Source organism: Cucurbita maxima, unplaced genomic scaffold (genome assembly GCF_002738345.1).
Source record: "Cucurbita maxima cultivar Rimu unplaced genomic scaffold, Cmax_1.0 Cma_Scf00034, whole genome shotgun sequence".
NCBI classification, from domain to species: Eukaryota; Viridiplantae; Streptophyta; class Magnoliopsida; order Cucurbitales; family Cucurbitaceae; genus Cucurbita; species Cucurbita maxima.
Window position 1 is genome coordinate 1,132,293 of NW_019272050.1, and position 10,840 is coordinate 1,143,132.

The 10,840-nt window shown below is 39.9% G+C and overlaps 1 protein-coding gene and 1 pseudogene across 1 annotated transcript; both read right to left on the reverse strand.

The window, feature by feature from the left end:
• Positions 1 to 1,001: 1,001 nt before the first annotated feature.
• On the reverse strand, positions 1,002 to 4,927 carry LOC111467508 (cytochrome P450 CYP749A22-like). Its single transcript, XM_023112432.1, has 6 exons — positions 4,591 to 4,927; positions 4,291 to 4,514; positions 2,766 to 2,998; positions 2,622 to 2,680; positions 2,227 to 2,546; positions 1,002 to 1,550 (listed from the first exon to the last, which is right to left on the reverse strand). Exons 1-6 carry the CDS (start codon positions 4,865 to 4,867, stop codon positions 1,122 to 1,124), a joined length of 1,542 nt encoding a protein of 513 aa, XP_022968200.1. The 5' UTR covers positions 4,868 to 4,927; the 3' UTR covers positions 1,002 to 1,121.
• Positions 4,928 to 5,979: 1,052 nt separating this feature from the next.
• On the reverse strand, positions 5,980 to 8,661 carry LOC111467365 (annotated as a pseudogene).
• Between the last annotated feature and the right edge of the window lie 2,179 nt (positions 8,662 to 10,840).

Sequence of the window (10,840 nt, forward strand, 5' to 3'; positions counted from 1 at the left end):
GAATTGGGCAAGAAGCAGCACGAAGAGATTCTTTATAGAGATAGTCAGTGTGTCATACAGTTGGTGAGGAACCCGGTCTATCATTTAAAGACAAAACACAGAAGACGATACCATTTAACTTGCAGGTTGTGAAAGATGGTGATGTGTTTGGAGAAGATAGAGGGTGCAAAGAATCCAACAAACATGTTGACAAAATGTGTTGATGTTGGAATATTCAGGTTGTACAAAGCCTCAATTGGTATGGTGCCATGAGCAGCCTACTGCTTAGTCAACAGTTATACATAGTAAAACTATATTTGGTAAATGAGTAAAATGTCATAAATAGTAAATTGTTATGTACAGTAAAAAACTATATCTGGTAAAGCCATGGTAGATAGTCTGGTAAATCTATATATAGTAAGCTAAACTATATATATATATATATATAGCTTTAAAAATATACTTTCTGTATTCTCTATATTCTCTCTTACTCTACATACTTGGAGTCATCAATATAAATCCTTTAACTAGAGTTCTCCTTACATTTTCTCTATCCTGTTTTTTGTGTTCATCTAGATCGAGTGTGTGCGTTGTTTTGCGATCTTAACAGATCAAATATCTCAAGGCAAGAATACATGATTGAGATTTGAATCACTCCACAAGCAAGGTTAATCATGTCAAGCTTGAATGACTCTAAACATTCAATTTAAACGACATGGAATTACAAGAAACTTAGCCATTGGTTAAACAAAAACAAAAGTGCTCATTTTAGTGCATTTTTCAAGTCTACCTTACCAAGATAACATACATAATTTTATAGTCTCGAAATAAAAACCATTAACCTTCTATGAACATAACTTTCATACTTTATGACCATAATTAGCAATTGTGTATTATTTAGAATTATAATTAACCATTAATATGTAAATATAATTTAAAAGTAAATAAAACTCTTAAAATACATCAATAAAATATCATAACTCTAAATTATCATCCCTATTTAATTTATAATCATCTAAGAATAAATGAAATTCTATTCATAGTATTTTGATGACTTTGTTGTATAAACTAAGCTTGATTCTTCTTAACGTGACATTAATATTATATAATTGAGATGTCTTGGTTCATATCACGTTGAGATGTTAAACTGGATGGAGAATGAGCTGAACTCCATGCTGGGGATTAATAGTAAGAAACTGAATAGGGGAGTGAGAGTAGGAAGGTGAAAGGGTGAAGGAAAATCGTTGTAGAATTATGGACAATGCTATTTTGGCTTCGTTCAATGCAAAGTTCATCCCGACGCAGCTTCTAGGCCCCAACCCGAAGGGGAGATATGCACCCGAGTTCGTTTCGGTGGCTTTCCCGACCCCTTCTGCAAATCTTTCTGGTTTGAAAACATCTGCATCTTCTCCCCATAACTCGGTGTTGTGTTGGACTGCAAGCGTCGGTATCAGCACCCGAATTCGACTCGGAAGCACCAAGCTCCCCAGTCTGGTTTCCTTCTGCACTTGGCGTGATAATGTCATTGCTGGAGGATACAGCCTCAGGCATTCATTGATGATCATATTCATCTGCATAGTAAAACAAAACAAGAAAAAGTACTACTTTAGTCAAGAATTGTAATAGGACCCATTATGTATAGTTGTCAACCTCACGGTTTTAAAACGCGTCTTATAGGGAGAGGTTTCCATACCCTTATAAAAAATGTTTTCTTCTCCTCTCCAACCGATATGAGATTTCATAATCCATCCTCTTTAGGAGGTCAGCATCCTCGCTGGCACACCGCTCGGTGTCTACCTCTGATACCATTTGTAACAACTTAATCCCACCACTAGCAGATATTGTCCGCCTTGACCCGTTATTTATCGACATTAGTCTCACTGTTTTAAAACATGTTTTCTAGGGAAAGGTTTTCACACCCTTAAAAGAAATGTTTCATTTTCCTCCTCAACCGATGCGGGATCTCACAATCCACCCCCCTTGAGGGACCAGCATCCTCGCTAGCACACCGCTCGGTGTCTAGCTCTGATATTATTTGTAACATCCCAAGCCCACTGCTAGCAGATATTGTCCGCTTTGACTCATTAAGTATCACCATCACCCTCAGTTTTAAAATGCGTCTTTTAGGGAGAAGTTTCTACATCCTTATAAGGAATATTTCGTTCTACTCTCCAACCAATCTGGGATCTCATCACAAGAACGTAGGAGGAAGAGCACTCTTTTGTGGAGTGATGTTAATGTTCTTACCGTTCTTAATTTGGGGAGACTTTCCATTGTTGGATTCTTGTCACCAAGAACCTTGAAGACTTCCTTCCTTGCTTCCTCTTGCCATTCCCTATGCAACGCCAACAGAAACATAGTCCAAGCCAGCAACGCATTGGTGGTCTCATGCCCAGCAAAGTAAAACGTCTTACATTCATCCACAATATCATCCACAGACAACCTCTGTGCTTTTTCAGGCTCGTTCTTCGCCTTCACCAGCAATCCCAAGAAGTCATTCCCATACCCTTCTGCTTCCCCATTCATCAACTTCTCTTCTCTTGTCCTTATGATCTCTATGAAGCATTCTCTCATTCTCTNATTCTCTTTTCGAGTCGCTCTCCTTCAACGTCGTCTTTCGATTTGAATATCTTACTGCATCCCTCTCATTCTCTTTTCGAGTCGCTCTCCTTCAACGTCGTCTTTCGATTTGAATATCTTACTGCATCCCGACAAGCAAATATATTGTTAGCAGTTGGAAAGTCGACGTGGTTTTGACCTGAAACGACGTGACGGTGATTATGTACCTGATTATCGGGAGACGAACTTTATATCCATTCCTAACTGATAGCTCGCAGACTCTCTGCAGCATTTGGAAGAAACTCCTTCCTTGTTCATAACTGCTTCCAAAAGCTGTATGGGAAATGACATCCAATGTGTAAACCTTAAAATGCTCGAAAACATCGAGCTCTTTGTCTATATGATGCTTCCACTCTTCAACCATTGTCTCTGCACACTCTATCATTGATGGGATCATGTTCTGCAAATTAACAAACAACCCAATTATAGCTTATAATCTATGAACTTCTGGATCAAACTGATGAAAATCTAGCTAAAATTTTGAACTCTAATGGTGAGAGCCTACGTCAGTTGGGGAGGAGAACGAAACATTCTTTATAAAAACTTATTCCTAGCTGTTTTAAAACCTTGAGGGGAAGCCTGGAAGGGAAAGCCCAAAAAAAAAAAATATATGCTAGCGGTGGCCTTGAGCCATTACAAATGCTGTCAGAGCCAAACGCCTAATGTGCTAGTATGAAGGCTGAGACTCATAGAGGGGTGGACACGAGGTGGTGCGTTAGCAAGGATGTTGGTCCCTGAAGGGGGGCAAACACGAGATAGTGTGCTAGTGAGGAGGCTGAGTCCCAAAGGGGGTGGACATGAGGCATGTGCCAACAAGGAGGCTGAACACCTAAGGGGGTAGACACGAGGTGTTGTGCTAGCAAAGACGTTGAGCCTTGTAGGGGGGTAGACACGAGGCAGTGTGCTAGCGAGGAGGTTGAGCTCCGAAGGAGGGTGGACAAGAGGCGGTGTGCCAACGAGGAGGCTGAGCACTGAAGGGGGTGGACACGAGACGGTGTGTCAGCAAGGACGCTGGGTCCTGAAGGGGGACATACACGAGGCGGTGTGCTACCGAAGAGGCTGAGCCCCGAATGGGGGTGGACATGAGGCGTGTGCCAACGAAGAGGTTGAGCACCGGAGGGGGTGGACACGAGGCAGTGTGCTAGCAAGGACGTTGGATCCCAAAGGGGATGGATATGAGGCGGTGTGCCAGCAANGATGTTAGGCCCCAAAGAGGGTGGGCATGAGGTAGTGTGCTAGCAAGGAGGTTGAGCACCGAAGTGGGTAGACATGAGGCGGTGTGCCAGCAAGGACGCTGGGCCTCGAAGGGGGGTGGACACGAGGCAGTGTGCTGGCGAGGAGGTTGAGCTCCGAAGGAGGGTGGACACGAGGCAGTGTGCTAACAAGGAGGCTGAGCACCGAAGAGGGTGGACACGAGACGGTGTGCCAGCAAGGACGTTGGGCCTCGAAGGGGGTGTACTAACAAGGACGCTGGGTCCCAAAGAGGGTGGATTGAGGGGTCCCACATCAATTGGAGAAGGGAACGAGTACTAGCGAGAACGAAACATTCTTTAAAGAAACATTGATTGTAATGGTGTGAAAGTCTCTCCCTATCAAACATGCGTTTTAAAACTTTGAGTAAAAATTCAGAAGGAAAAAGCCCAAAAGGAATAATATCTACTCTACCAAAAAAAAAAAAAACAACTTACTTACCTTAAGATTGTCACCATGGAAAGCAAAATGAGCAAGTTTTCGAGACTTGACCCATCTATCACCCTGGGCAGTGACAAGTCCATTTCCAAAAATTCTATGAACATGGCCTTGGAGTTTTGCTTTGGGGAAGTTCTTCTGTCGATCATTGAGCACCTCCTTGATCATCTCAGGCTCTGTAATGACCAGATGAGCATCTGTTCCAAACCACTGAACAAAGTTCCTCCCTGTTTGCACAAGTTTATCCGTATTCAAAATCATTCTCAAACATGTTTAAAACCGAAGAAAACCAAGGTTCGATACCGTAATCGTTGAGCCACGAGTGCGTATGAGGAAGAACCCGGGGGAGAATCCGATGCGAAAGGTCGATGGGGGAGGCCATGGCAGTCATTCTTTTGGAGTACATCTCTCTGGTGTTGCCTTGGATGAAGTGGTAAGAAGGCCCTTGAATCCCTTGCGACCTCATGAACCGTTGGATCTTGATCGGAGTCCACCATAGCTTGTCAAGAAGCTTGAAGATCCCAAGAGCAACACTTGCAATTAAGAACACAGAGATCGTATTGCTCATAACATCCTCCATTGTTGCGTTTCTTTGAGTTGCTGCTCTGTTTTGTACTCCTTAAAACAGCATAGCCTTTCCGTGCAGCAATTGTTTACTAATAATATTAAATATTTAGTTTTATATTGATTATTGACCCTGAAACCAAAATCATAACTTGGGAATCAAGCTGTTGATTATAGAATTATTTATGAATAGGACAAATCATTGAAACGTCATTGCCCAAATCACTCTTATTTTAAAAACAAAAATATTTGAAAAACGAGGTGGATATGCTTTATTTCTAATAAAGATTTGGTTTCTCGATACAGAATTCTCGTAGTAGAATAGAACATAGTCCATTTAATCCATTTAGATCTAAGATGATTTTTTTTTCACAATGAGCAAAACAGAGCGGGAGATAACCCATGAAGAAAAAATTACAGGGTGAAAAACTTTTAGAAAGCTAAGAAAACACAAAATATCAAAAACAAGTAAATATCTAAATTTTTATTCTTAAAATATTGTGATATTTTTAGTTTTAAAATACCAAAATATCCTTTATCATAAAATATCTAGATATTTGAATAATCTAAAATATTTAAATATTTAAATTTGTATTCTGAGTTTATTTAGGAATATTTAGATATTTTAAGTAAATTTATAAAAAAAATTAGAAATTTAAAAATGATAGGCTCATACAATTATTATGGTGTGGACAACCACACATATATTTACGTTAAATATTATTAAATTTATTAATATATTTCTTTTCTTTTTTTTAAATAAAAGTTATATTAAAAAATAAAACTGTGCATTAAAAATTTATTTAAAATTAATTTTTTTAAATAATTTATATAAGAAGATGAAACAAAATTAACAGGCTGTCCACCTAAACGAGAAGTTTCATGAGCCAATATATGATTGAAATAGACAGAAACCTCCCTAAAATGAATATATGGATTGAAATAGGAAATGGGACCTCCCTAAAACGAATATATGGATTGAAATTGGACATGGGGTCTCTCTAGAATGAATATACAGATTGAAATATGACACGAGACCTTTCTAGAACGAATATATGAATTAAAATAGGACACGGGACCTCTCTAGAACGAATAGAACGAATATATGGATTAAAATAGAACACGGAATCTCTCTAGAAAGAATATATAGAAGCAAGAGGTTGTAAAATCAAGAGGACTCGGGGTTTTTAATCTTTTTCACACTTAGGGAGTAGGAGTAACACAAAAAATAGGCATTTGGATTAAATTTGATCTCCATTGATCATAGTTTCAGCAGTATAGATTCGTATGCTCACAAAATATGTTCTTTTATCTTTAATTTCCAGTGATTTTTATGCTGTTTCACGTCAGGCTTTGTGATCTGATACCGAATGGAGAATGAGGTGCAGTCCCTGCTGGGGGCAAGTGGTGAGGAACTGAGCAGGCATGTGAGCGTAGGCCGGCGAGAGCGCCAAGGAGTACTTCTGTAGAATCATTGACATAGAGCTCTTAGCTTCGTTCATTGCAAAGCTCATCCCCACGCAGCTTCGAGGGCCCAATCCAAATGGCAGATACCCAGCTGAGTTCCTCTCCATGGCTTTCCCCACCCCTTCACCAAATCTTTCTGGCTTGAATTCATGTGCATCTTCTCCCCAAAACGCTTTGTCGTGATGAACCGCAATGGTTGGGACGGTGAGCTGAAGCGTGGCTGGAAGACAGAGCCTACCCAGCCTCACCTCTTTCTCCACCTGCCTCGACACCGTCATTGCCGGTGGATATAGCCTCAGGCATTCGTTGATGATCATCTGTCATCTGCAAAAATCAACACCCAATATATTGTTGAGGATAGTTAAAACTGAGTCCCACCTCAAGTAATTAAGGAATGGGTTTATAAGTAAAGAATACATTTTCCTTGGACACTGTGATGTTATGCTCAAAGTGGACACTATCGTACCGTTGTGATAGTTCATGATTCCTAACATGGTATCAAAGTCATGTTCTTAATTTAGTCATGTCAATAGAATTCTCAAGTGTAGTAAAAAATGACTCAAGCGTTGAATAAATGGTATACTTTGTTTGAGGGCTTCAGAGAAAGGAGTCATGTCTCGATTAAAGAAAGGTTGTTCGAGGGCAACATAGATCTTAGGGGAGGCTCTATAGTGTACTTTGTTTGAGGGGAGGATGGTTGGGAGTGAGTCTCGTATCAGCTACTTAAGGGGTTGATCATGGGTTTATAAATATGAAATTTATCTCCATCGGTACGAGATCTTTTGGAGAAACATAAAACAAAGTGGCTGGAGCTTATGCTCAAAATGGACAATATCATGCTATTGTGAAGGTTCGTAATTTCTATCGTAAATTGCTTTTCCTGCAAAAATGGTTAGAAACTTGAACGATTTTTAACCGTTCTTAGTTTTGGAAGGCCTTCCGATGACGGGTTCTTGGTTCCAAAGATCTCGAGTTTTGAGGGTCGTTTTTAGCCTTTACCAACAATCCGAGAAAGTCATTCCCATACCCTTCAGCTTCACCCTTCATCAACTTCTCTTCTCTACTCTTTATGATTTCCATGAACCATTCTTCCATTCTCTTTTCAAGCCTCTCCCCTTCAACGTCGTCTTTAGATTTAAAAATTTTGCTGCACGTAATTGAGAATATTATTTAAACTTTTGATGGAAAGAATTACTTTTTACTCATAAACGGTCGGATATGTTAGAAGAGGAGTTCTACATCGACTAATTACAGGTGGATCATCATTGGCTTATTAATAAGGAATACTTCTCCATTGGTACGAAGTCTTTTAGAAAAACCAAAAGAAAAGTCATAAGAGCTTATGTTTAAAGTAGACCATATCATATCATTATGGAGGGTCGTGATTTTTAACATGGTATCAGAGTCATGCTCTTAACTTAGTCATGTCAATAAAATGCTCAAATGTCGAACAAAGAAGTTCAGAACCTCAAAGGTGTAGTCAAAAGTGACCCAAGTGTCGAACAAAGTAGAGCTCTAAAGAAGAAGTCAAGTCTCGACTAGGGGAGGCTATTCGAGGGCTCCATACGCCTCACGAGAGGAGTTCTACTTCGATTAAATCAAAAGCAAAGTCATGAGAGCTTATGCTCAAAGTGGATAATATCATACTAGTGTGGAAGGTCGTGATTTTTAACAAGATACCTGATTACGGGTGCTCTAATTTTGTACTCATTTGGGATTGATAGGTCAGACAGCTGTTGCAACATCTGAAAAATACTCTTTCCTGGTTCATAAGAACTCCCAAAAGCCGTATGAGAAATGACATCCAAAGTGTAGACTTTCAATTCCTTCAACACATCGAGTTCTTTGCCTTCATAAAGCTTCCACCTTTCAATCATGGTCGCAGCACACTCGATCATAGCAGGGATCATGTTCTACACCAACCCCATGATCATAGCAGGGATCATGTTCTACACCAACCCCAATTCATGAACATATATTTACAAAGTTTTGGAACTCAACAAAGCACGAACTCACCTTGAGGCTGTCTCCATGAAACGCATAGTTGGCTATCTTCCTTGATTTGGCCCATCGTTCTCCCTCGGACGTGACAAGCCCATTGCCAAAGATTCTAAGCAAGTGATCATCCAGCTTGGCTTTTGGGTAATTCTTTTGACGATCATGGAATACCTCCTTGATCATTTCTGGGTCTGTAATGACCAGCTGAGCTTCCAGGCCATACCATTGAAGGAATGTCTTGCCTGTTTCATATCCACAAATTTATTAAAATATCATAATTAGCCCAATACAGTCGGTGAGAAGAACAAAACACCCTTTATTTGGGTGTAGAAACTTACCTAGCATATGTGTTTTAAAAACCTTGAAAGTAAGCAGAAGGGAAAGCTCAAATAAGATAAAGCTTTCTTTTTTAAAAAATCAAGATTTTATAAGGATAAAGCCAAAAATCAAGATTTTATAAGAATAGAGTCGACAATGTCCAGCTAGTGATGTGGGCTTGAGCTACCAAATGCGTTTTAAGATCGTGAGGCTATTGACGATGTAACAGGCCAAAACGGACAATGTCTAGCTAGTGATGTGGGCTTGAGCTACCATATGCGTTTTAAGACCGTGAAACTATTGAAGATGTGTAACAGGCCAAAACGGACAATGTTTGCTAGCGGTATAAGCTTGAGCTGTTAACATAGTATTAGAGCCAAACACGGAGCAGTGTGACAGAGGATACTAGGTCCTAAGCGGGGTGAATTGTGAGATTCCACCTTTGCTGGAGATGGGCGTTAGGCCCCCAAGGGGACTAGATTGTGAGGACATTGGGGCCTGATGAGAGTGAATTGTGAGATCCACGTATGTTGGAAAGTGACATTGGGCTGGGCCTCACATCTGTTGGAGAATGACGTTGGGCCGGGCCGATAGGCTTGTGCTTATCTATATATATAAAAATCTTTTCCAGCAAATCTTAAGTATGGTGGATAAATATTTAATTGGAAAATAGAGTGGGGAAAAATAAATTAATTAGTATATAGTATTGGAAATGACAAAACTACCCCATTCCATTTTCCACTCCACCAAATATATTTAATTGAAAAATATGGTGTGGGAAAATGAAACAAAATAGTATATAATATTGGAAATGACAAACCATTTTTCTAATATTTAATAATTAAAAATATAAAAAAGAATAAACGAATAATAAAAGAAAAAAAAAGCTCCTACTGCTTTTACACATATTGGTCGATTCAGAACCTATTTTTTCTCCTGTCACCTTCTCAACCGTCACCATTGATTCCGTCACAATGCTTCATCACTCCCCATGTAAACGTCCAATAATATCTCGCCACGTTCCTCAACCTCCACAGCTTCGACGACACCGACCTGTCTATTTAAACCCCATCTCTACTAATTAAGTTGTAATAGAAACCGAAATGAGCGGCGAACCGGAAAACGGAGGATCTAAGGCGGCAAAGATAGTCGGGGCGGTAGTGGGGTTCGCCACATTCATTGGGTGCGTGGCGAGCGTGTTGTCCGCCGGTTCTGAAGCCATGGGCGACCCAAAGATGATGAAGGCTCCGGGTAGACGGGGGCAGATGATCGAGAGGGGTAAGTTTCAGGAGAACCCCTCTGGGTACTTCAGAGACCTGCGCAATAAATAAATATATGAACGAAATTTCCAGATTGCTCCAAATACTTAAATAATTATGAATGCCAGTGTTAATTTCTGTGGATTTGTTATGAGTCATGCCCACCGTTAGTACATGTTGTTTGTTTTGACTCGTTAGGGGCACATCTATGGGTACGTCTATTGTTATCAAATATTGTTCGTTTTGACCTGTTGTGTATCTCATCTTCTGTGAGTAGATATTGTCCGTTTTGATACGGTATATTTTAAACTTGTTGCTCTTAGATAGTGTAACGATCCATATCCACCGCTAGCAGATATTATTCTCTTTGGGCTTTCCCTTTCAGGCTTCCCCTCAAGGCTTTAAAACGAGTCTTTTTGTTCTTGATGGCTATGGTACTGTCCCCTCGCTAGTTTGGGGTGTATCCCCAACCTCCTCCTGAAATTCAGGATGTTCCTCTTTAGGTGTTGGAACCGAGGTGTCCTGAACTTCCTCTCTTCTTCCCCTTCTGGGTCCGGGCCCTACATATAGTTCGTGTCATTGTGATGTCCCATATTGGTTGGGGAGGAGAACAAATCACCCTTTATAAGGGTATGGAAACTTTTTGATGTGAGACACGCGTTTTAAACCTTTGAGGAAAAGTCTGAAAGGGAAAGCCCAAAGAGGACAATATTTGCTAGTGGTGGATCTCTCTAACATGTCCACCGCCAATAGATATTGTTCTAAGTAACTCATTTGCTACCGGGAGGTTTTTACGTTGTCTGCTCTTGCATGTTACATACCATTCTCCGCTTCATTTTACAATAGAAAGATGACAAATTAAATTTAAATCCTCTAAATTTCTAAAACTTAATAAAATTTACTCAAATTTCTAAAAATATATTTAAGAGGAAATAGAAAAATCAAAA